This window comes from Schistocerca americana, chromosome 4, assembly GCF_021461395.2.
Source record: "Schistocerca americana isolate TAMUIC-IGC-003095 chromosome 4, iqSchAmer2.1, whole genome shotgun sequence".
NCBI classification, from domain to species: domain Eukaryota; kingdom Metazoa; phylum Arthropoda; class Insecta; order Orthoptera; family Acrididae; genus Schistocerca; species Schistocerca americana.
Window position 1 is genome coordinate 609,612,945 of NC_060122.1, and position 26,882 is coordinate 609,639,826.

Genomic DNA, 26,882 nt, shown 5'->3' on the forward strand with positions numbered 1-26,882 from the left:
TCAAAGATGTAAACAACCATGTATGAGCAGCACCTGTTAGACGGAGGGGGTCGGACAGCCAATCAGTTCCATTCGTTCCACCAGGAAGGAGGTACCCGGCTCGTGTTGTCTGTAGCTCAACCATGCCTAAACAGTCAATACTGTGGTTCGACTGCGTCTGCATTGTTGCTTTGTGCCAGGCAGGGATCTCAACAAGGGAAGTGTCCAGGCGTCTCGGAGTGAACCAAAGCGATGTTGTTCTGATATGGAGGAGATACAGAAAGACATTCCTCGCTCAGGCTGCCCAAGGGCTACTACTGCAGTGGATGACCGATACCTACGGATTATGGCTCGGAGGAACTCTGACAGCAACAGCTTTTCGTGCAGTCATAAGTCGTCGTGTACGACTCAAACTGTGCGCAATAGGCTGCATGATGCGCAACTTCACTCCCGACGTCCATGGCGAGGTCCATCTTTGCAACCACGACACCATGGAGCGCGGTACAGTTGGGCCCAACAACATTCCGAATGGACCGCTCAGGATTGGCGTCACGTTCTCCTCACCGATGAGAGCCGCATATGTCTTCAACAAGAAAATCGTCGGAGACACTGTCCAGCGAGTGCAGCAATTAGGAGGTTCCCTACTGTTTTGGGGTAGCATATATGGGGCCGACGTACGCTGCTGGTGGTCATGGAAGGCGCGTAACGACTGTAGGATATGTGGAAGCCATCCTCCGACCGATAGTGCAACCATATCGGCAGCATATTGGAGAGGCATTCGTCTTCATGGACGACAATTCGCGCCCCCATCGCGAACATCCTGTGAATGACTTCCTTCACGATAACGACATCGCACGACTAGAGTGGCCAGAAGTTTTCCGGACGTGAACCCTATCTAACGTGCCTGAGTGAGATTAAAAAGGTCTGTTTATGGATGACGTGACCCACCAATCACTCTGAGGCATCTACGCCGAATCGCCATGGAGTGGGACAATCTAGATCAACAGTGCCTTGATGAACTTGTGGATAGTATTCCACGAGGAATGCAGGCATGCAACAATGCAAGAGGACGTGCTACTGAGTGTTAGAGGTACCAGTGTGTACAGCAATTTGGACCACCACCTCTGAAGGTCTCGCTGTATGGTGATACAACATGCAATGTGTGGTTTCCATGAGCAATATAAAGGGCAGAAATGATATTTATATTGATCTCTATTCCAGTTTTCCGGAACTCTCGGATCCGAGATGATGCAAACTTTTTTTTATGTGTGTATTCACATACAAAAGTTTTCGTATTTTTTGTGGTTCAGCGAGATTAAAATGCAGGAAAATCAGTGCCTAAAATAGCCTGAACAGAGCGTACAAATGTATGATAGATTATTCTCTGTAAAATTCTCTTGTGTCAGGTAAGACAAGGTACGATTAGGTCTATTGACTGCCGTTTAATTTAAACTAACAGCACTATTGTTAGTTATTCCGAGGAGAGCAGGAAAAATACTCCACTGAGAAGCGGCAGAGAGAATAAATTAAGAGCAACAAGAAGCATTTTTATGTCTGTAACAAGAAAAAATTGTTGACTCTGGTAAAGTAAGTTAAAAAAAGCTTTTCTGTCATTTGCACTCAGATGAAAACTAGTTTTATGTCCTCCGCATTTTTTGAAAAAACAATTTGATTTAAAAAAGTCCCTCACACTTGATACCGGTTTTGAAATAATCAAACGTACTTCATTCGCCAATGACGAAATCAAGACAAATTTGTTGTAGTCCGACTTGCTTATCGCCTGCTACGTCAGAGCCGAAGCTCACGGGGCCCACGAAACATACGTCCCCACCGCGTGCGCAACAAAATTGTGACGTCACACTTGTCAGCTTGTCCGCACACTTCACAGAGGTTCTGCTCCATGCGGCGCCCAGGGGATATCAATAGACCCGCAGTGTCACCTGTTGAGACGTACGCGCCCCGGCTCGTTCTTCTCAGAGCTAACTACTCGCAAACTCCGCCTTGCTCACCGTTTAGCAGGATCCGTTAAACAGCTCTCCTGCGAGACAACCCTCTCGAACGAAGCCGCTGAGCAGCGATCACCAGACCCCTCTAGTGAAACCTGGTATTCGGCGACTTGCAATGGTAGTGGTTGAACGCCTCAAGTAGTATCTTACCTCAGGCAATCGACGGTGAGGGGTAGGGATGACGGAAGCAAATATGGTTCTCCGCTTCCCCCTCCCCCCCCCCCCATCCTCTGCTCTCCCCACTTCATCTGTCATTCACCCGCTACCTCTAGATTCTAGAGTAACTTTGCTTTTCACAATGAAATTGTACGAAAACGTGTGCAGGGTGAACATGAATCCCACGGATAAAATATGAGATAGTGCGGGATTATTTTCCGAGTATTTTGGTATAAGAGATCCGTGGTCTACAGTGGATCGTTACATATTGTTATATTTCTTATCTTCGTTTGTCTTTGTATCTATATTGCACTGAAAATTTCTGCTAAAGAAGTTCAAATGTTGACGGTAGGCGCTGCGTGTCTTGTTCCATTCACGCATGGCGCCTGCTGTTGACAGCAGTAATTCCCAGCCTACTCTTCGCCCTTAAGCTTGCATTCAGGGCTGCTCGGTTCTGTCTATGGTTTCTTTTTCCGGTAATGTTAGTTCTACGTCGACAGTGATACACAGCAGTATAGATAAGTTTACTGAAGTAGAGTTGGTTAATGTGCACCTCGCATATGAGTTCACTGAATCCTATTGAAGAGCGCCACAACAAGGTGTGCTGAATTTTTCTCTCTGGCAACTGCATAAGTACAGAGGCGCTTGCGAGGAACTGGATCTTTTTGCGGAAGTCTTTTCACAGAAACAAACGTAACTGGGGTAACAGACCGAATAAATCGTAATTATATTATTACCCTGCAACGAGCCACCAGAGATTAAGGATCTCTTTTACCAATATACTCACACAATAATCCTGACCAGCTCCAGATATAGTGCCTGTGTTCTCGGTGTACTTGGCAAGCCATTCTTATCGCGTTCAAAGACGATGCACCAGAAGAACGAAATTGCTATCTGCACATCTCCGAAAAAAAGTAAAATGCCTCCAGGCCGAAGGTTCGTTTGATCAGCACATGCTAAGTGCTAAGTGCGAATGTCCTTGCCTGTCTCCCACCTTTGAATTCTCTAACCTAGCCCGTTACATTGAGACTCGAAACCATGGTGCAGCGTCGTATTTTTCACATGTTTAAACTATTGCCAGAAATGAAAGAAGCGATAAGCCAGAGACGACATTCGGGTGTATACTCTTGGAATTGAGAGAATTAGTCATGAGGTGACACTCAACGCCCTTTCTCTAGCGTCTTTCTTTGGAGCTTGCCAAGAACTTCTCTCACACTCTAGTGGCGACTTACCGAGCGAGGTGGCGCAGTGATTAGCACACTGGACTCGCATTCTGGAGGAAGACGGTTCAATCCCGCGTCCGGCCATCCTGATTTAGGTTTTCCGTGATTTCCCTAGATCACTCCAGGCAAATGCTGGGATGGTTCCTTTGAAAGGGCACGGCCGACTTCCTTCCCCATCCTTCCCAAATCCGAGCTTGTGCTCCGTCTCTAATGACCTCGTTGTCGACGGAACGTTAAACACCAATATCCTCCTCCTCCTCTATTGGCGACTTAATATACACGTGACGAATGTCGTATCTCTTTTCTGGTGTCTCCGATACGACGTGTTACGACTGAGCGAATGAAAACTTTATAACAGAATCCCTGAGGACCCAGACTGCAGATACGTATTTGAAGACACAAACACAAATGTGTCACATGGCCATTGTTCATGTGAAGGCAGTCGTCATCACGTCTCCTCATCGATACCCGTACACATACAAAAATTCCATGCGCCTTCCGAATGCACTGGCAACCGTCCACAATGTGTTCTCGGAGTTCATCGACAATACAGCTTCAGTCGTTATTCAAGGTGTCATGACGTTACTTGTAACGGTCCTATCACTTTCCCGAGGCACGTCGGAGGCTAGTTTCTCTAGCTCTTACTTCATGGTGACGCTTTCCTGTAGCGACCTGCATCATGAACAACGTATCTGAGCGTAAGTCACATTCTGCTCTTCTTAAATTTTATTTATTTTCCAGTCGTAATCCAGCTAACTGTCTGAATCCTCAGTTCTATTCTATAAGAAACGTTTTTTAAAGTATTTTTTATTGAAATACTCGTACATCATGTGGTCTCCTAACCGAAAGCTCATAATAACCCAGAACTGCAGGGAATATACGAATAACGGTATTGGCAATATGTCAAGAGACATACACAGATGGAATATCACAAAAAGAATTCAGCAGAAAAAAAGAAAAGAAAATGAACTGATTCCCGGAAACCTTGTCAAGGAATGTAATCGGTTGGAACGAAACTTAATCCAAAGAAGTTATAGAACTCATAAAAATTGCGGTGATAAAAATAAATTAGAAATGTGATAATTCATAGATTTTTAAAAAATTTTCTTAAGAGGTATTGCTCAAATTAATGATGATATTACACTGATGAGCCAAAACAATATGATCACTGCCCACGGCGGCGTTGGAAGCGCCTGGTGGGGTTGCGAGAGCGTGACGCGGTAACAAAAGTATGGAGCAGACAGGCACGGTGATCACTCTATCGAGTATATGGACTGAAAATTGGGAAATCCATTGAGAAAAGCGAATTTGACAAAGCGCAGACTATCATTACTCAGAACCTGTAAATTAGTATCTCTAAAACAGCGAAGCTGGTCGAATGTTCACGTGCTACTGTCGTGAGCGTCTACGGAAAGAGGTAGGACAGTGGAACTACCACCAGGCGCTAAATGGTTGGACGTTCACTGTTCTTCACAGAAAGTGGCGTTCGGTGGCTTGTCTACTCTGTAAACTGAGATACATGGTGATCTGTGGCATCTCTGCCAAAAGAGCACAATGCTCGTGCACGCACAAGTGTTTAGGAGCATACGGTTCATCGTACATTGTTCAAGATAGAGCTCCGCAGCAGACCGCCCCTACGTGTTCACATACTGACACAACAAAATCGTCAGTTACGACTGCAGCGGGCACGGGACCATCGGGTCGATCAATGTAAACGTGTCGGCTCTTCGGATGAATCAAATTTTTGTTTCACTATGTCGATGGTCGTCTCCACAAACGCCGTCATCGAGGTGAACGGCTGCTCAAAACACGCAGCGCGCCACGGATGCAGGCCGTTGGGAGCAATATTGTGCTATGAGAGACATTCTCCTACGCTTGCATGGGACCTGAGGTAGTAATCGAAGACATGCTTGATGTCTTCCCCGATGGCGATGTCATTTTTCCCCGTGTCTCGGAGCTCGAACCGTGCTACGGTGATTTGAGGAGCATTACAATGAACTCACTTTGATGTCTCGGCGACAGAGTCGCCTTTTGCAAATCTTCTGGAACCCATCTGGGTCCCTATAGGGCACCACCACCTCTTATGCAAATAAGCGGTTCGTTATTAACTCGAATTACACGACCTGTGCCTATACATCTAATGCCACATACCTCCACAAATCTACCATCTAACTATCGGATCCCTGATACACAAAGTCAGTTATGTATTTCGTTCCAAAGACGGACAAACAAGCTGTTTAGCAGATGGTCATAATACTTTGGTTCATACGATACGATTAAATTAAATTAAAACTACTACGGCCAAACGTACTTACTGCAATTGAAAATATTTGTCGAGTTAGAATTATGGGCTATGTGACCCTACTGATAGAGATTGACCTCTGCCCATCGTACAAGCAGGGACAAACATTCCAAATGTAAAACACAGTTTTGTACACGCGGAAATGTATGTACAAGGATGTAACATAAATTCTTGATTATTTCACGTTCTTCGGTTCATTTTTGAAGATGTTTTCTCTTCATTCCCATAAATATCCTTATCCCCATTTTATTTAAATTACAAAAGTGCGGAAGTTTCGCACGTGTCCGCTGGTCTTGTGCATTAGGCGATGCTACGATCTGGAAGTCAAAAAATACAGGTTCGACATGAGTTGCGTAATCTTATGCCTTCTGGAACTTATGAACGACGAAAGTAAGTTGGCTTTGCAGAATCTGTGTTAATTCCCATACATAAGTAGTCATTATCTGACAGCACAATTTACTCGTATGTACACCAGATCACTCGGAACTGAAACTGCAGAATTTGAACACTTGGCTGTGCACACCAGCAGCAGGGCTGCCACCCCTACCAGTACTAGGAGCAGCGGCAACTCCACGAGCTCACGCCTACCTTACTTAACCCGAGAAGCCTGCCCCTCGGCGCGAGCAGTTTTAGGGAAGAGCAAGAATAGAATACCGCGAGAACAGCACTCACGAGAGCTGAGCGCGGGCTATGCTAGGAGAGTGTGGCGCCTGCCAGCTGTTGCGTCAGCAATCGGTCTGGCTACTGGCTACTGGCTACTGGCTACACGTGCCGCTGTTCGCAGAGCTCCAATGCGGCAACCTATAGCGTCAGCAGGTGTCCAATGGCGCTTCTGGACTGCTTTCTGAACATCAGTACAAAAGGCAAAAAAACAACACTATTTCCATTAACATAAAAATTGCTACACACGATTCTTTTCAAATCAAATTTTTATTGATAATATCTCCTTTTATCAAACCTCACAGTCATAACAAAAAAAAAAAGATAGACTCCCTGCATCCATCCTGTTTTCACACAAATGTTGAAAATTTAAAACACGATGGAAAAGAAATAAATACTTTTATTTCTTTATCCTCCCAGCTGTATTTGTTGTCTTCCACTTTAAATTCTGTCGAATTCAAAGCCACAAGGTTCCATGTGTATGCACAACGATGCGGGAACCATTGTACATCTGCGACATACAAGGTGATCAGAAACAATCTGGAAAACTTGTAGGAGTGTTCCAAGGGAGATTGTGCTGAGAAATAACCGCTAAGAAAAAGAAAACTCGATACGTTGTGCCGTTTCACAGTTAATTAGCCTTAAAGTTAGCCAATCAGCCGTTTGCGTGTGCAAATTCAAGCGGCCCGCCCGACACGGTGGCACCAAACGTTTGGTTTCCTAAGACCGATCAAGTGAGTGACGCAAAAGCTGGACATGGGACGCTAGTATCGATCGAACCCGAGCCAAGGGCTGAGCACTCTCGTGCGCTGCCGTCTACGTTTTGAGAACAACTGACCCTAGCTGTGGTTACCGGGCCGCTTGACTTCGAGCGCGCAAGGCGTGATCGGCTAACTTCTATGCGATTTTTTCTTAACAATTATTTCTCTTCAGAACCTAACCTGCAACACCCATACATGCATTTCACACTGTTTCTGACCACCCTGTACGTCGTCTAATAGAGAACAAGAGAAAACTGCGCTCTATCTCTCTATTAATTAGATGATATATGTTTCAGACATGTATCGGTTCGTGGGTCTTTGTGCCAATCTTAGAGCGTCGACCTAATTTAAACTAGGGAATAGCAAATACAACAGAGTTGATAGGACAAAAAAAGGTGAACAAAAAAGGATTCACTTATATTCCTCTGCAGAGTTCTTAGCAGCTGACATCGCCATCATCCTCTGTCACTACAGAACCTAAATGAAAGAAAACCATAGGAAATATTGCTTTCAACCTTCTCCAGAGAAAGTGTACCGCACAAGTCGAAGTTCCATACCCATAAAATGTAAATTGCTTCCTGGAAAGTATAAATGTGTGTGAAAAAACGCGCCCACGGAGAAAACGTTTACATACGTCGTACAACTGCATACAAGTTCCCCAATGGTAAGGTGTTTTACTCTGAAATTAAAATGATAAACGACGTTCATCAAGTGAACTTTGTATAGTTGTCTAAAAGTTTTCAGTAAATACTCTGTGTTAAACCCTGAATCTAAAACACTTTTTCCATACATTATTAAATATGTAAGCGTAATATTATAGGAGATATTAGAATAAAACAGCTTTTTTGAAAAATACATGAAATATTTTCATGAATCTTAAATTATAGTCACTAGTCATAACAAGGGAAAATTTAAATGTCATACGACAAATTTCTAGTGTTTATTCTTTTCACCTCCTGTAAATATTTAGTAACGACTTGACAAAGATACACATTAATGTAAAGAAATTAAACACTCAGACAACTTTTATTCTTAAAAGAAAGCGAAAGAAGACTACAATTGAACATGTAAAAATAGAAGGGTCACAGTGAGTGAAAAAGTAATTTGAGCATAAAAAATCCAGAACAATGCATTTTAAGAAAGGAAAAAATCAAAAAAAGTAGTTGAGAATAAGGTTAAATTATCTGAAAAAATTCATGTTGATGTACATGACTTTTTGGCAATATGGCAAGATAACTACGCAAATGAAATTGCATAGAAATATATTAAACAGAGAAAATACATATCAGGCAGAAGAAAAACAAAGTGTTCCTGTAAAACTAGCGAAGAGAAGGGTTAGTGGGATGAAAAAAAACATGAAACTAATTTTTCAAACTAACGTAAGAAAAATATATTATATACAAGATAAGTTGAAAAATGTTTGCAACTTTCAAAAAAAGTATTGATACAGTTAATGACAGTTTTATGTGTAAAAACTTATGTGAATGAGAAATTCACATCCAGACCAGAACTTCTGGCGATTTTTTCTCAGCCACAATGTACCACTCGTGATTATAAAACCTTCATTCGCATACAGGAAATTTTTCTTAACCTCAGTCATTGTACTGTAGTATTAAAAGATCTTGTGCGTGGAAACTAGTATACCACTAAAACTTTCATCCATTATGGAGCACGTGGAAGTTGTTACCTGTGCCTAAATTTGTAAAATTCTGTAAAAGTAACGTCACTTGAAAATATATGTCATGTTTTCCAACAGATACTAACAACTCAGCACGTCCCCCACAATGTATCATCTGATAACCAATCGCTAGGCAATTCGAAACCGGTAATCTAAAATAAAAATTTAAGAATAAAACAAAAAGCGATTGGTTGCAGTGATTTCTGGAAAGCTTTGGTGTACTTTTAGCGGACTAGAAGGAATTTTCGTTTCTTATATTCTTAGCAATTCCATATTGTGTAGTCTCCTCCGGCAAACGATATCCGTGGCTTGTAAGAGTATAATAAAATTTAATCAAGTACTCAACACTTCATATTGTTACAGTCAGCTTAACAGCACTGGACAATTAATAACAATAAAGAACAAAAAATTCTCTGAGTCCTCACGGAAGAAGAGCAGCTTCTCCAGGAGCTAAAAACCAGATTCGGATCACGGTCCAAGAACGCTGGTTTAAGCTGACGAGAATAAGTCAGCCAGCCAGTAGAACATTTAGTATTAATTCGACTGCTCTAATTTACAAACAATTGGAAGTGTAAGGGAAGATAATGGAAATCGGTTGGAATTGATGTTCACTACTCTACCGTTAGGTAGATGCCCTGCTATCTCCTCCTCATCCTGATATAAGCATTCAGAAGAGTGACGGAAGTTCACAAACCTTCCTACTAGCGTGTATCCCTTTCCCTTTTAATCAATCTGAGGTGGTTGGCAGTACTAATGATGGACGTTTGGGGAATTGTTTTCAACCATGATGACCCAACATCGAGCTGACTTGGTAGTTGTGTGAAGTCGAGTCTAAGGCGCCCCCACAATCTGCCATAGGATACCTTTTGCACACCTGACATCACAGACAAAGCAGGAACCATTATGTCGTTCGACTGTTTGTTGAAGCACCGCCGTGTTGTCTGGAAGCAATGGAATGGTGCATCATCTTGTTTAATCTGAGGACTGTGTAAACACGCGAACTGGTGAACATTATCAGCATATCCTTTAATGCTCGGTTGCGAGGAACGACTATACAAGAGCAAGTAGTCACATTTCATCCCACGTAAACATTCCACAAACGCGTCTGAAACGTACCCTGCCAACAAGAAGGGTGTAGCGTCACATGTGATTCTTGTACGAACACGGTCTGCGGTGACCACCTCCATTGTCTGAGTATTCTAGTGCTGCCTACAGAAGTGCCCTTGTGGGATGGTGGCTTCTGCCTCACCTTAGCGACGAGCTAGTTCTAGATGACTGCCTGCTCACAATATCAATCAAGCGGGCCAACAGCGACCCCTGTCCTGAAAACGCTTTTTATCACGGCAGCTGACTTTGGTGGCGGTGTTGCCTGCAACGGGGTTCTGACTGCAGAGTATGCGGCGTCCAGCGCTTGCCCAACTTCAGATGCGGTCTCTCTGGCTGGATCACCCGTCCAGGATCAAATGGATATAGGTCTCGTGGTTTCCGAAATCACAAACGCAACAATCCTCGGCTAACAGGAGGTCTAACTAAGCGACAATAACGTAGCAGGTTGAATTGTTCCACTCACTGAGGCAAGTAAGATGCTACCTCTTTAACATTAAAGATATGTAATAAATGTTTCGAAGCTATGACACAAATTCTGCTTCCTTAAAAATCGTAAAAATGAAGGTTGGTTTGAGCAGTGCACAGCTTCAAGGCTGATTACTACTTTCTTCTTGTAATGTAAAGGGAAACATGCATTTGAAAGAAAGAAACAGTGTCTCTTAAGTATTTTTCAGTTTACGAGTCAGTTGTTCCCAGTTTTTTTTGTGTGTTTCACAAGATTTAAATTACTAACCCTTACAGTTCTCTTTAAAGTAACTCATTTTTGTCTCGAGTTATGGCTTACGATAGCTAAGTAGGTATGTGTGAAGCTATAAATCCAGAAATCTACGGCTGAATCGTTGACTGACCATTTTCGCGTTTTTCATCTCTGAAAATTATTTATTTAGGTGAAAATGGCCAGATTACAACTTGTTTAGGGTCCACATTAAACTGTAGATTCCCCTATAACAGCATGGGGTAAGTAATTTTTTCTGTAAAGTTCAAACCAACCTAAAAGATTGATACTTATATGGATATGGTGTCTGTTTTTTCGGACATGTCTGAAAGAACAGACACCACTGATGACAGACAGCCGTCTAGAACGAAATTAGAATTAATTTAATACCTTCAGCTGCTGACGGGCGTTGATATATATCAGCGGACACAGGTGAAAATGTGTGAACCGACCGGGGCTCGAAATCGGGATCTCCTCTGTTGGGGTGGGACACTACGAATGTAGTGTGCGAACATACAGGGTGAGAATGCGGGTCTCGCGGGAGCCGTACGCGAGATAGTCCCCGCAGTCGCGCTCTCCTCTGTGCCCTCAGTGGCTCAGATAGATAGAGCGTCTGCCACGTAAGCAGGAGATCCAGGGTTCGAGTCCCGGTCGGGGCACACATTTTCACCTGTCCTCGCTGATATATATCAACGCCCGTCAGCAGCTGAAGGTTTTAAATTGACTCTAATTTCGTTAAAGATTGATGGCAGTTTTGCTTCAATCTTCACTCTTGAATAAAAGTCCTGTTTTCTCCATCTCCTTGGCTATCCACTTCAGTTATAACAAGGGTTACCACTTATGGAAATTCTCAAAATTACGAAGAAACCTATTAAACGTGAAAACCATCGATTTCAGTTTTTCGACAGCTGACATTGAAACTCCGAGTCAGGCATTGCTAGTTCGTTATGTATTATAACATTTTTACATTCTCATTACCAAAAACTAATTCCTGAGATGGTCGTAGGTTGCAAAAATTTTAAAACTTTTGATCGTTCTATATATGAAGTTTTCGTTTTACACTGAGGTGATCTAAGGGGCCTTGCCACGGTTCGCACGGCTGCGCCCGTCGGAGGTTCGAGTCCTCCCTTGGGCATGGGTGTGTGTGTTGTCCTTAGCATAAGTTAGTTTAAGTTAGATTAAGTAATGTGTAAGCCTAGGGACCGATGACCTCAGCAGCTTCGTCCCACAGAACTTACCACAAATTTTCAGTTACTGAGGTGACAAGAGTCATGGGATAGCTCCTAATATCGTGTCGGACCTCCTTTTGCCCGGTGTAAGGCAGCAGCTCGTCGTGGTACGGATTCAACAAGTCATTGGAAGAGCACTGCAAAAATATTAAGCTATGCTGCCTCTACTGCCGTCCATAACTGCGAAAGTGTTGCCGGTGCAGGATTTTGTGCACAAACTGACCTCTCGAGTACGTCCCATAAATGTTCGATGGGATCCATGTCGGGCGATTTGGGTGGCCAAACCATAAGCTCGAATTGTCCAGAACGTTCTTCAAACCAGTCATGAACGATTGTGACCGGTGACATGGCGCAATGTCATCCATAAAAATTCCATCGCTTTTCTGGTAACATGACGTCCACGGATGGCTGCAAATGGTCTCCACGTAGCCGAACATCCAGAGGACCCAGTCCATTCCACGCAAAACACAGTCCATATCATTATGGAGCCACCACCATCTTGTACAGTGCCTCGGTGACAACTTTGATCCATAGCTTCGTGAGGTCTGCGCCATACTCGAACCCTACATCAGCTACCATCAGCTCGTACCAACTGGAATCTGGAGCCATCTAACCAGGCCACGGTTTTCCAAGATCCAACCGAGCACAGGAGCTATGCAGCAGGCGGTGTTGTGCTGTTAACAAAGGCATCCACGACGGTCTTCTGCTGCCATAGCCCACTAAACACAAATTTCGCCGCACTATCCTAACGGGTACGCTCATCATACACCCTACGTTGAATTATCCGGTTATTTAACGCAGTGTTGCTTGTCTGTTAGCAATGAAAACTCTACGCAAACGCCGCTGATCTCCGTCGTTAAGTGAAGGACGTCGGCCACTGCGCTGTCTGTGGTGAGAGGAAATGCCTGAAATTCGATATTCTCGGCACACTCTGGACACTGTGGATCTCGAAATATTGAATTCGCTAACGATTTACGAAATGTAATGTCCCATGTCCAACTTCCATTCCGCGTTCAGAATTAATTCCCGTCGTTTGGCCATACTCACGTCGGAAACGCTTCCACACGAATTGCCATAGTACAAATAGCAGCTGCGTCAATGCACTGCCCTTTTACATCTTGTGTGCGTGATACCACCGTCGTCTTTGTATGCGCCTGTCTTTATCCCTTGCCTTTTGTCTCCTCAGTGCACGTAGCCTTGGATGAAGAATAAACCACAATCCGAAGACGTATTAGCCTTCAGACTATGGTGAACGAACGTATTCCATCACTTTCTTAACCACAAACAACTCAGTCGCCCGATCCCCACCTTAGAGTAAAGCAGCTTTTTCTGTTTACTTCACTTGGTCTTTGCTTCCCAGTCAGACAGCCGGCCTATGTGGTCGAGCGGTTCTAGGCGCTTCAGTCCGGAGCAACGCGACTGCTACGGTCGCAGGTTCGAATCCTGCCTCGGGCATGGATGTGTGTGATGTCTTTAGGTTAGTTAGGTTTAAGTAACTCTAAGTCTAGGGGACTGATGACCTCACATGTTAAGTCCCATAGTGCTTAGAGCAATTTTAACTATTTGAAGCCGGCCGTGGTGGCCGAGCGGTTCTAGGCGCTTCAGTCCGGAGCCGCGCGACTGCTACGGTCGCAGGTTCGAATCCTGCCTCGGGCATGGGTGTTTGTGATGTTCTTAGGTTAGTTAGGTTTAAGTAGTTATAAGTTCTAGGGGACTGATGACCTCAGATGTTAAGTCACACAGTGCTCAGAGCCATTTGAACTATTTGAACAGTTGTTGTTTGTTGTTGTGGTCTTCAGTCCTGAGACTGGTTTGACGCAGCTCTCCATGCTACTCTATCCTGTGCAAGATTCATCATCTCCCAGTACATACTGCAGCCTACATCCTTCTGAATCTGCTTAGTGTATTCATCTCTTGGTCTCCCTCTACGATTTTTACCCTCCACGCTGCCGTCCAGTACTAAATTGGTGACCCCTTGATGCCTCAGAACATGTCCTACAAACCGATCCCTTCTTCTAGTTAAGTTGTGCTACAAACTCCTCTTCTCCCCAATTCTATTCAATACCTCCTCATTAGTTATGTGATCTACCCATCTAATCTTTAGCATTCTTCTGTAACACCACATTTCGAAAGCTTCTATTCTCTTCTTGTCTAAACTATTTATCGTCCACGTTTCACTTTCATACATGGATACACTCCATACAAATACTTTCAGAAACGACTTCCTGACACTTAAATCAATACTCGATGTTAACAAATTTGTCTTCTTCAGAAACGCTTTCCTTGCCATTGCCAGTCTACATTTTATATCTTCTCTACTTCGACCAGCATCAGTTATTTTGCTCCCCAAATAGCAAAACTCCTTTACTACTTTAAGTGTCTCATTTCCTAATCTAACTCCCTCAGCATCACCCGACTTAATTCGAGTACATTCCATTATCCTCGTTTTGCTTTTGTTGATGTTCATCTTATACCCTCCTTTCAAGACAGTGTAAGAGCGAGAGACTAATGAGCAGGGGTGTCCTTTGTGTTGCAGGGCTGAGAAGGAGAAGGCCAAGTTCCAGCAGGAGGTGTACGAGCTGCTGGCCCAAATCGAACAGGCCAACAAGGAGAAGGTGAGCGAACACTTGCGGTGTGTAGCCTGCCAGACCCCCGTACGACTAGAACTCCTTCTCTAATACCGTTTCCACTTTGCAGCTGATGAGCGTCAAGCATGTTGAGAGACTTGAGATCACCATCTCAGAATTGAGCATCAAGATCGAGGAGCTGAACCGCACCATCGTTGACATCACATCCCACAAGACGCGCCTGTCACAGGTAAGATTCTCTTGCCTTCTCTTCAATCTCTCAGACTGTATATCTCGAGTATATTCTGCACTCATCACTTTGTACCTCTGCCGCGCGGGATTAGCTGAGCGGTCTTAGGCGCTGCAGTCATGGACTGTGCTGCTGGTCCCGGCGGAGGTTCGAGTCCTCCCTCGGGTATGGGTGTGTGTGTTTGTCCTTAGGATAATTTAGGTTAAGTACTGTGTAAGCTTAGGGACTGTTGACCTTAGCAGCTAAGTCACATAAGATTTCACACACATTTGGACTTTGTACCCCTGTTTATACCTCCGCTTGTGGAATCTCAACTCTCCAACTTCAGCGACTGCAGGCATACAGCTTCTCTAACCTCACTTTTAAACATTGTTGTGAACAAGCCTGTGATTGTACGATAATATGGTTACCAGCCATTTTATGAATGTTTTTTTCATTTTGACAAGCATTTCCATGAACTGCTGTAAGAACAAGCACTTCAACTGAGAACAAATTCTGAAAGAGTGATGCGTTGATCAAAATAAACAACTTTCATAATATAGCTGGTAGCAGAAATTCATTTATTTACAACAAATAATGAAAAATTGTAGTAATGTTATCTCATTCCTCGGACTCCGTCCTCTCCCCCCCCCCCCCCCCCCCCAAACCCACCTGTTTCTTCTTGTGTAACCCTTACTCGTAAGTTGCCTCATGAATTAAACCTAATAAGTGTAAACTCAGGTGAAGCTGTATTCCGTTATGATAATATCGCATTATCCCGTTATTCAATTATTGCGTATCAGTTCAGTTAAACAGAAAGAAAAAACGTTCATACCCTGTAGAGTTACAGACTCCAGCAGGATTGTGCTAAGTGTCAAACTACTAATAAAGCAACGCTAGAGACACCTATCTAAAACTGTTGTACCCTAAATTTCTTGATTTATTTTAAATGGTTCGCAGATTGTATGTTATACAATATTAGTCCATGATGAAATTCTTCTCTTAAGTGTCCAACAGAATCATTGTTCTCCTTATGTCTTTGATGCAGATTAAACGCGGCACAATCACATCCTGTATCCTTACGGAGTCATTTGCAGCTGTTGTCGCCAGTACAATAAAGTTGTCATAAACAGTATTTCTTGGGTTTTCTATTTTTGCCGCCTGTTCGCTTTGTATGCGGACGTTTGTGCGATATGTTATAAGTATGTAACATTGCATATAGTCCTTACGCAGACAGTACTGTCTTCTGCAGTACCTTCTATCCCCTTCTACTTTATTTCTTATTCTTTTCCTCGTTTTCTTCTTTCTTTCTGGCGAAGGTGTTCCTAGTTCTGTAAGAAACATTTGCGTGATTTCATTACCATCCAGTCACTTGCAACTTTTTTTCCGAACCTCCGTCTTCTGCTTTAGTTACAGAGCACCTAACAGCTACATTTAACGCATCAATGCTTTTTCACATTATCCTTTGCTCTCTTTCTGTTGTTTATTTTCCTCCCTGCCTACTACTGTTCTGTCTGGGAAACCTTCTATCTTCTTAAATTCATTTCCGTATTTTGTTCTGTCTTCAATTTATTCTTTATCTGCGCCCATTTCTTCCATGTCTTCATCTACTGTCGTAATCTCTTTTACTTGTCTGTCTACTTGAACTTAAAATGTTGACTGCCTTGTGGTAACTGGCGGCCACAGCAGAACCGCACGCCTGGCACCTTGTGGCCGCCAGAACCTCAAGCCTAATGCCGTGCGCCTGGCCTGGACTGCCGGCGAAACATACATCACGAAGTTCACGGCAGTCAATGTGTTAGTCTTTGTCCGTCTGTATGGAACATTGGTCTTCTCTGCCTAATTTCATCGGTAATTTTTTAACTGTTTCTACATTTCGGTGTTCTTTTTTAGTTGAAATTTTTGTTTTGTTGCTCTATTTTCTAGCACCTTCTTCACACTCTTCCTTTACTTTTCCTGATTTCTTCGTTTTCTTTTCTTCTTTTTAATTGTAGCTTTGGCTGAGAGATCACACGCGTTGCCTACATTCCTCCACCAATCATTTCTGTTCCTTCCTTTCAAGGTCCATTTCCTCAGGCCCAACGCCTCCATATCCTCGCTTATTGCACCTTGTCCGTGGCCTTCTTCGGCCACTTTCGCCCTCCAAGAATACTGAGAATGCTACTTGCGGTAGTCTTTCCTCTTCCATCCTAATTAGGTGTCCTGCTAACATCACTCTTCTTTTCTTAATCCTTCGGCCAATCTCAGCTTGTGAGTAGAGGTTGGCAATTCCTGATTTTTTAATATCCTCCGTTCCTGTGAGAGGGTGTCTCTTTTGTGGCCAAAAATCTATCCGTCGAGAAAAAGCAGTTTTTGTACATCTGTCTTGTACATCTTAATGTAAATGTTTCAGACTCATGCGGACCTACTGGGACAATTAAATTTCTGTATAGTCTGATTTAAAAAGTTCTCGAAACTGCTCTACTGTAGAGCACGTCCCATAAGCAAAACATGCTCTTTTTGCCACTGCGATACTTGCCTCAATCTCAATATCCACTCTATTATGCTCGGTAATAATGGTTCCAAAATATTTAATATGTCAGTTCTTTCAAAAGTGACTTATCCACCGTCAATAGGGTACCATAATAGGGTGCATTGTTTACGACCATGTACTTATCTTTCTCCTCATTAATTTGTAACCATGCTTCCTTTACAATATTTGTCTAGGACCTTGTCATGAGCTGTCAGTCTTCTTTTCCGCCACTTAGAATAACGTCTCCTTAATGCAACCCTATTTATTGCGTTATCACCCAGTCTCATTCCAGGTGGGTTTATTTCTTGATGTTTTCTGTCTATCTCAATATCCATTCTATTATGCTCGGTAATAATGATTCCCAAATATTTAAATATGTCAGTTCTTTCCAAAGTCACTTCATCAACCGTCAATGGGGTACCATAATTGGGGGCCTTGCTTACGACCATGTACTTAGCTTACTCCTCATTAATTTGTAACCATGCTTCCCTTCTCATGAGCTGTCAGTCTTCTTTTCTACGACTTATAATAACATCTCCCGCATATGCAAACCGATTCATTGCGTTATCACCCAGTCTCATTCCAGCTGGGTTTAATTCTTGATGTTTTCTGTCTATCTTTTCTAAAATTAAATGAATAAGTATTGGAGATAATATGTTTCCTCGTCTAAGACCAGTGATGACTTCAAAGTGCTCTGAAATTCCTGTACTGATCTTTACAATAGTTTTCCTCTAAACACATCTATAGAGACCCTAAAAGTAGCGTTTCTGACCCTCAGTAATTAACATTTTCTCCCTTAGTCTGTCCTTCCTTTGATCTATGAAAGAGAATGATACAGGTTATAAGTGTTTAAGCCACAATTGTGAATTTTCCGTCCCGCAGGAGAACATCGAGCTGGTGAAGGAGGTGCAGGAGCTGAAGGTGAACCTGGAGAACTCGACGTACCTCAAGAGCCAGCTGGCCGGACAGCTCGAGGACGCACGCCGGCGCCTGGAGGACGATGAGAGGGTGAGTGGTCGTCAAACGACACACAGCGTAGGAAAGATCCAAACGACAAACAGTGGGAATTTATCTAAACCTTGCTTCTTGTGGATACCTGTTCAGGCCCTTTGCCACTGTGTCATTCCGCTCGATTATATACAAGAAGCTATGAGGTGTGTTAAGAGTGTGAATAAAAGGATTTCGCAAGCGCCGAACTATCTAGAAGTATCTGAAATAAAAACTTTTCCTCTCAGCCTCATCCTTCAGTTCCTATTTATAATATTGGAATAAGAAAATCTCAGAAAGCAACACATTTTATTGTGGGCAACCACAGATGTAAGAAGGTCTTCTTATTAAAGAAAGCCGCAGCAACTGTCAAACAAGCCTTTGCAAACTGAAGTTCCGTCATTCGGTACATCTGAATAGAAAAACTAGAGGTTGGAGTAAACATAAAAAATTTTGACAAGGAGTCCTGCCAAATCAAAATGTAGCTTCAACGATGTTTAAATACTGAATAAACTAGATGGACAAGAACCCTCAAGAGAGTCGGGAATACAATAAGCAAAATACCCATATTTAAATCATTTTCTTTCAAATTCTGAAGGTGGCAGGGGTAAAATACAGGGAGCGAAAGGCTATTTACAATTTGTACAGAAACCAGATGGCAGTTATAAGAGTCGAGGGACATGAAAGGGAAGCAGTGGTTGGGAAGGGACTGAGACAGGGTTTTAGCCTATCCCCGATGTTATTCAATCTGTGTATTGAGCAAGCAGTAAAGGAAACAAAAGAAAAATTCGGAGTAGGTATTAAAATCTATGGAGAGGAAATAAAAACTTTGAGGTTCGCCGATGACATTGTAATTCTGTCAGAGACAGCAAAGGACTTGGAAGAGCAGTTGAATGGAATGGACTGTGTCTTGATAGGAGGATTTAAGATGAACAGCAACAAAAGCAAAACGAGGATAATGGAGCGTAGTCGAAGAAATCGTCACTTTAGTACTGGAGGGAAGGGGTAAAAATTGCAGAGGGAGACCAAGAGACGAGTGCAGTTAGGTTACAATAGTTATTTGGAGATGAACAGGCTTGCATAGGATAGAGCAGCGATTCTTCGTACTGAAGACCACTGCAATAGCGGAACATAAATTAAGAAAGTAAACATTTTTATGAGTTTTAGGATAATTATAATATAAGTTTCATTGATGCTATCAAAAGACACAAGTGTAAGAAAAAGATCCCGACAAACACTGAGAGGTAGTAGAGAGTATGTTGAGGACCAAATTGAGGACAGAAACTCACGTTCGGAACCATCATCTAACGACGCTAGAGAGCGTCCAAGTAAGTTTTTAGGCTAACGCAGCGTAAGCGGAAATTCTTGGAGCTTTCAGGTTGTTTGGAAGAATCGAACCCATCAACGTCTGTCACAGCGTTCCTGTCAGTGTTAAAACTCAGTTTCAAGGAAATACCGTACATTTATTGAAATTGGAAGGACCTGTTGGGTGAAAGGGTAAGGATGGAAGGTTAGAGTTACTGTAGAGTCATAATGAGCGAATACGAACAAAGGGGTCAGGAGGGTAGTAATGTAGTGATGAGAGGAAATGGAGCCGAAGGGGTGCTAGATGACATAAAAAAAGCAGATTACTCCAGTGGAAGCCACACAATGATCTGAAGAGGAAAGGGTGACGGAGGAACTTTAATAATGCTTTCGTTTTATGTATATATTATTTACTTTCCCTCCATAATAGTAATAACAATTTTGAATGGCTCAACGGTCTTGTACCGGTCATTCAATTGGACACCACTTCGATGACTTGCGCGTCCTTAAGCCACTTCAGTAGTGATAGTGGGAAAAGGGCACCTGCAGTTTAACGTGGAATCCGAAGCACGTCTTGTTCCTTGCGAATCTTATCCCCATCCCCTCGCCCAGTGAACGCGGGCTAGCAGCGGCCATGTCCCCGTTCACCAGACTTTGTTTAATACAACTAAATACATTTATGAGAATAAAAACAATAACGATATTAGTTTTGATGATATAGTGATGTGTGAGATCTTGAGACCTTTGAGTATAATCGAGCTGTGTTTTCCTGTTAAAAATTCGCAAGTGAGGGATTTGAATGCAGGTGTGGCTGGAAAGGAAGTCATACAAGAAAGGTTATGAAATGAGCATTTGCAAGGGTCAAAAGATGAGTCAAAAAGTATGCGAGTACGACTGAAATTATGAAGGTCTTCAGTACGAAGATTCGCTGCTTATCGTGTGCAAGCCTCTTCATCTCCAAATAACTATTGTAACCCACATCCATTTGAACCTAGTAACTGCACTCGTCTCTTGGTCTCCCTCCGCAATTTTTACCCCTCCCTCTTCTCTCCAGAGCTGGAGACTTCATTTCTATTGTAAGGTGTAGGATAGGTTATAGTTGATATGATGGATAGATCTCAGGAACGATTACGTGGTAAGGCAAGATAAGGTGGTTGAAATTACTCTGGCAAAGGGCATGGAGCGTGTGGGAGATGTAAGGACGGACTGTTCTCGAGCATGGGAATCACAGAGCGCTGTTGGGAGACGATTAGGTGGGGAGACGTAGAACCAGCTCTGGTATTCCAAGTGTCTGAGGAGGGGAGGAAATTTTATCAGCTGATGCAGGAATAAGTTGGGGACGGGATAGAGAAAAAAAGCGAAGCGAATTGTGTGCCGTTTAAGGAGTTGGAGAAAGTTGTAAAACTTGGGAGGGAAGGAGATCCATGAGACATCTTTGTAGGAAAACCTAGAACTGGTGAAGTAAAGTAATGCTGACTTTCGGTATTCGGCTTTGCACAGAGACGCCAGACGCTGGAGGCGAGCTTGCACCAGGTGGAGATCGAGCTGGAGTCTGTGCGCGTGCAGCTGGAGGAGGAGGCGGAGGCGCGCCTGGACCTGGAGAGGCAGCTGACCAAGGCCAACGGCGAGGTGGCCACCTACCGCTCCAAGTACGAGACGGAGGCGGCAGCGCGCATCGAAGAAGTCGAGGAGCTCAGGTCAGTACTCCCTTTCTTTCACCCTTTCTTTCACTGCTTGCCAACCACTGACACGAAACCAATTTCGCCGCAGGTGGTAATTTCTTGTTTAGATGCAGCAACAAGTTGCAGTGTCACAGTGCGTCACTAACGCTGAATGGGTAATACGACCCTTTGAAGTAAAACCTCTACATCCATACTTTATGATCTTTTGCCTATTCTTAAAATCCGATATTCTACAGTCTTACTGAAAAGTACACTACTGGCTATTAAAGTTGCTACACCACGAAGATGACGTGCTACAGACGCGAAATTTAACCGACAGGAAGAAGATGCTGTCATATGCAAATGATTAGCTTTCCAGAGCATTCACACAAGGGTGGCGGCGATGGCGACACCTACAACGTGCTGACATGAGCTGACAGCAGTTGATCGGTGTTGCCTGGTGAAACGTTGTTGTGATGCCTCGTGTAAGGAGGAGAAATGCGTACCATCACGTTTCCGGCTTTGATAAAGGTCGGATTGTAGCATATCGCAATTGCGGTTTATCGTATCGCGACATTGTTGCTCCAGTTGGTCGAGATCCAATGACTGTTAGCAGAATATGGAATCGGTGGTTTCAGGAGGGTAATACGGAACGCCCTGCTGGATCCCAACGGCCTCGTATCACTAGCAGACGAGATGACAGGCATCTTATCCGCATGGCTGTAACGGATCGTGCAGTCACGTCTCTATCCCTGAGTCAACAGATGGGGACGTTTGCAAGACAACAACCATCTGCACGAACAGTTCGACGACGTTTGCAGCAGCATGGACTATCAGCTCGGAGACCATGGCTGCGGTTACCCTTGACGCTGCATCACAGACAGGAGCGCCTGCGATGGTGAACTCAACGATGAACCTGGCTGCACGAATGGCAAAACGTCATTTTTTCGGGCGAATCCAGGTTCTGTTTACAGCATCATGATGGTCGCATCCGTGTTTGGCGAGATCGCGATGAACGCACATTGGAAGCGTGTATTCGTCATCGCCATACTGGCGTATCAGCCGGCGTGATGGTATGGGTTGCCATTGTTACACGTCACGGTCACCTCTTGTTCGCATTGACGGTACTTTGAACACTGGACGCTACATTTCAGATTTGTTACGACCCGTGGCTCTACCCTTCATTCGATCCCTGCGAAACCCTACATTTCAGCAGGATAATGCACGACCGCACGTTCCAGGTCCTGTACGGGCCTTTCTGGATACATAAAATGTTCGACTGCTGCCCTGGCCAGCACATTCTCCAGACCTCTCACCAATTGAAAACGTCTTGTCAATGGTGGCCGAGCAACTGGCTCGTCACAATACTCCAGTCACTACTCTCGATGAACTGTGGTATCGTGTTGAAGCTGCATGGGCAGCTTGCTGTATCCGTACACGCCATCCAAGCTCTGTTTGACTCAATGCCCAGGCGTATCAAGGCCGTTATTACGGCCAGAGGTGGTCGTTCTGGGTACTGATATCTCAGGATCTATGCACCCAAATTGCGTGAAAATGTAATGACATGTCAGTTCTAGTATAATATATATGTCCAATGAATACCCGTTTATCATCTGCATTTCTTCTTGGTGTAGCAATTTTAACGGCCAGTAGTGTACCTTGGCGCCCCCTACTATTTAGGTGACATACGTGTCGCACCTCCTTTTGCCCGGCGTAGTGCAGCAACTCGCCGTGACACGAATGAACATGTCGTTGGAAGACCCCAGCAGAAATATTGAGCCATGCTGCATCTACTGTGGTCCAAAACTGCGAAAGTGCTGCCGGTGCAGGCTTTTGTGCACGAACTGACCTCTCGATTATGTCCCAAAAATGTTCGACGGGATTCATGTCGGGCGATCTTGGTGGGCAAATCATTCGCTCGAATCGTCCAGAATGTTTCTTCAAACCAATCGCGATGAACTGTGACCACTGACAAGGCGCATTGTAGCCGTAAAAATTCCATCGTTGAATGGCTGCAAATAGCTCGACTTACTGCCTGGAGACATCTCTTTCCGTGACTTTCCTAAATCGGCTAAGGTAAATTCCGGGATAGTTTCTGTGAAACAGGACAAGGCCAGTTTCTTGCCCCATTCTTCCACTCGTTTTATTTCAGTACGGCCAGTCTCCTTTCATTTAATCGAGTAAAGAAATCACGCCAGTTGTGTCAAATATGGGGTTTTCTTTACTAAGATCCACATTATACGATGCCTGCAAAATAATTTACGAGGGTAATGCCAAAAGTAAGGTCTCCTATTTTTATAAGTATATAGACCTGTTAATTCTACAACGGTTTACGTCAGTTTACAGCTTCAACATTTAGCTATTTTTGGACAAAATCACATTTCTGTCGATGCATTTTTGTAGACGCTGTGGCAGTTTTTGTATGCCCATGTCATACCAGCTCGCCGCGACGCTGTTCAGAAAGTTATGAACCTCTTCTTTCACCTCGTCGTCGGAGCTGAATCGCAGGGACTACAATTAACGCTCACAGGTACTGTGAGACTCTGAAAAAACTCAAACGGGCAATTCAGAACCGGAGAAGAGGAATGTTGAGCAAGGGCGTACACATTCTCCATGACAACGGCCGCCCACTCATCTCTTGACAAACCGTTGCTCTCCTGCAACAATTTCAGTAGAAGATAATCACCCACCCACCCTCTACTCCAGACTTGGCTCCCAGTGACTATCACCTGTTCCCTAGTTTAAAAGAACATTTTGCCGGAAAACGATTCATCTCCGACGACGAGGTGAAAGAAGAGGTTCATAACTTTCTGAACAGCATCGCGGCGAGCTGGTATGACTTGGGCATACAAAAACTGCCACAGCGTCTACAAAAATGCATCGACAGAAATGGTGATTATGTCGAAAAATAGCTAAATGTTGAAGCTGTAAACTGACGTTAACCATTGTAGAAACAAACAGGTCTATGTACTTATAAAAAAAGGGAGACCTTACTTTTGGGATTACCCACGTATTAGTAAGTACCTTATTTTCAGACATACCACGAGCCAAAGTGTTCAACTCTCTTCAGGCTAATAATTTTAGAACAAAGTTCTTTTAACTGAAACAACAAGTTCACTGTTACCAGTCACCGTTTTTTTTATTTCCACGACGCGTTTCGAAGGTTTAAACCTCCATCATCGGGTGGATTTACATTAGTAAGTATTACATTTGTGTGTGTGTTGTGCTACGATTTTTGGAGGAACTTGTGGCACTGCCTTCAGTGACCACTGAAGGCAGTGCCACAAGTTCCTCCAAAAATCGTAACACAACACACACACAAATGTAATACTTACTAAAGCAAATCCACCCGATGATGGAGGTTTAAACCTTCGAAACGCGTCGTGGAAATAAATAAAACGGTGACTGGTAACAGTGAACTTGTTGTTTCATTTAATGTCAGTAACAGTCACGGTAAAGCCTAACCTAAAAATGTTCGCATTCAAAGTTCTTTTGTTTATCAAACTTCCAGCAGATGCGTAAAATTGTTGCATACATCGTTGCCTACCTCCTTTCAATGCAGCTTCCTACTTGTCTTTCGTGTGTGATACAGCTGCTGCTCTAACACTATGTTGTGCATTTTGACAGGCGAAAATTCCAGGCCCGCATTCAGGAGCAAGAGGAGCACATCGAGACCCTGCTGGTCAAGGTGAACAACCTGGAGAAGCAGAAGTCGCGGCTCCAGAGCGAGGTAGAGGTCCTCATCATCGACCTGGAGAAGGTGAGGAGAGTCCGCATCACTGGCGCTTCATACATATACACACACACACACACACACACACACACACACACACACGTGCGAGAATGTACACTTCTGAAGCCACCTTACAGTGTGTGGCGAAGGGTAGTTCTGATACCATTATCACACACGAATGATGCGTCGGAGGAACCACTGTCCGTGAATCTCCATATGAGCTCTAATTTATATGATTGGCCCCTCGTGGTCAGTTTGCGAGATTTGTATGGTAGGAAGTAATACGTTGCCTGACTAATATTAGAATGATACAAACAGTGCAAAAAGCAGCTGTTTAAGTATACAGTATTATCACGTGGGTTTGCCTTGAACAGTCTGACGTATTGTGATGTGAAATGCTAACAATAAGGAGACATTTACCGTATTAAATTAGACTGTTAACCAACATGCATTTCAGAACCAACATATCTCCTATAGGGCTTACAGCTACAAAGGAAACGACTAGCAGCTGGGATATGCATCTTCGTGAATATCTTATTACCCCACAGAGCCTGCTCATCCAAACTGATTATACCGTAATCTTGAAGGATCGATAATGTGGAACATTTGGCGTGGAATCAGTATTCGTTGTAATCTAATTTCATTTTGTGCGCAATAGATAGTTCATCATTTATTGCGTTACATCTATTCCTATCCTACAAGGATATTCGTACCCACTTGAATTACGAGTGTACGAAGATCAACAATACCCTGAAAATCCTTGACAGAAAAACGTTGAAACATTGTAACATCAGCATTTAAATCAAAACATCGGCCTTTGATGTTGCCAAAAAACTAAGTTAAACTGACATTTTTTCTGAACAGGTCTCATAGTGATAAAAGTAATCTTGCTAATACGCATGTCGGATACAAAAATATCTGGCATACAAACGAAGACGAAGAGAGACAAGAGGGTAATTCCACAACAAAAATTGATAAGCGATTAGTATCAATGGAATACGTTAATAATATAGCTTTGTATTCGTTGCTCGATCCTAGATGCAGGAATACACACATTCAACAGAAGTACAATCGAAGGTAATCAAAATCATGAAGTATTTGCTAGTACTACAGAAATGAGTGTCAGTTGAGAGATAAAAGAATATTGATATACTGCGGGAAAATGTGAAACTAAATTATTTTGTGAAGCAACCACTAAAAATAGCAAAACAAGAAATAACCAGCAAACTGTGACTAAACGAATCTAGTCATATTTTAATTACTGTCTGCAAGATCGTCTTCTGGGTATTTCACAAGATCCATTAGATGTATGGAATCACATCATTGGTATTCAAAGCTACAAAAAAGGAATGAATTATACGAGCTATATGCCCACGTTGTCAGATTTTGGAACACTTTTTTAACGACACATTTGGATTTAAAGAGAATTTTTTAAAAAAACATTACTGTCATGGCCAATATACAGACATTGCGGGATAAGTATTCCTTATTGTTCCTCCACTTATTGATTAACAAATACGGCATTAGATGTAGTTTTGGGCCATCCCATAAATTTATAATTTGGCCTCGATACTGAGCGACATTCACAATTTGGAATAGATTATCGATTTTGGAATGGGTTATCGATGCAAAGACGCCAATCGGCGATTTGCCAACACTGCTCATGCCTATTGTGAAACATGCTCATGAATAGATGCTCATTGCAGCTCTTTTTGGTGATATCGGAGACCATAGATACAATTATTAACATGAGGAGATAGCTAGAATGTACATAATAGAGGGGGATAAGCTCAAAAATCTAAATTTTCTGGGACGAATTAATGTAGGGCGCTTGTTTCGGAAATGGATGACTTCCATCGTGCTACTCATTCTTGAGTACAAAATGAGCCTTTTCGACGATGTCCTCATATTGTGCATGTCCTAGCCGATCCATACGAGGGAGCACTATAGAGCCTTTGCGGTGTCTTCTTGGAGACAGACTTCATATTTTTTGGGAAAGGCTAATGGATCTATTTAGTTGTCAGTTACTAGTATGTATTACAAAACGATTTCACTTGGTGCCATACCCTGAC

General features: G+C 43.2%; 1 protein-coding gene across 3 annotated transcripts in view; it reads left to right on the forward strand.

The window, feature by feature from the left end:
* LOC124612272 (paramyosin, long form) overlaps window positions 1–26,882 on the forward strand; it is a 185,073-nt gene that overhangs the window by 111,538 nt on the left and 46,653 nt on the right. For all 3 annotated transcript variants that reach the window (XM_047140369.1, XM_047140368.1, XM_047140370.1), the window contains exons 6-10: window positions 14,353–14,431; window positions 14,514–14,633; window positions 18,007–18,132; window positions 20,917–21,113; window positions 24,705–24,837. In XM_047140369.1, the coding sequence (XP_046996325.1) occupies window positions 14,353–14,431; window positions 14,514–14,633; window positions 18,007–18,132; window positions 20,917–21,113; window positions 24,705–24,837 (655 nt within the window). The remainder of the gene's footprint in view (window positions 1–14,352; window positions 14,432–14,513; window positions 14,634–18,006; window positions 18,133–20,916; window positions 21,114–24,704; window positions 24,838–26,882) is intronic.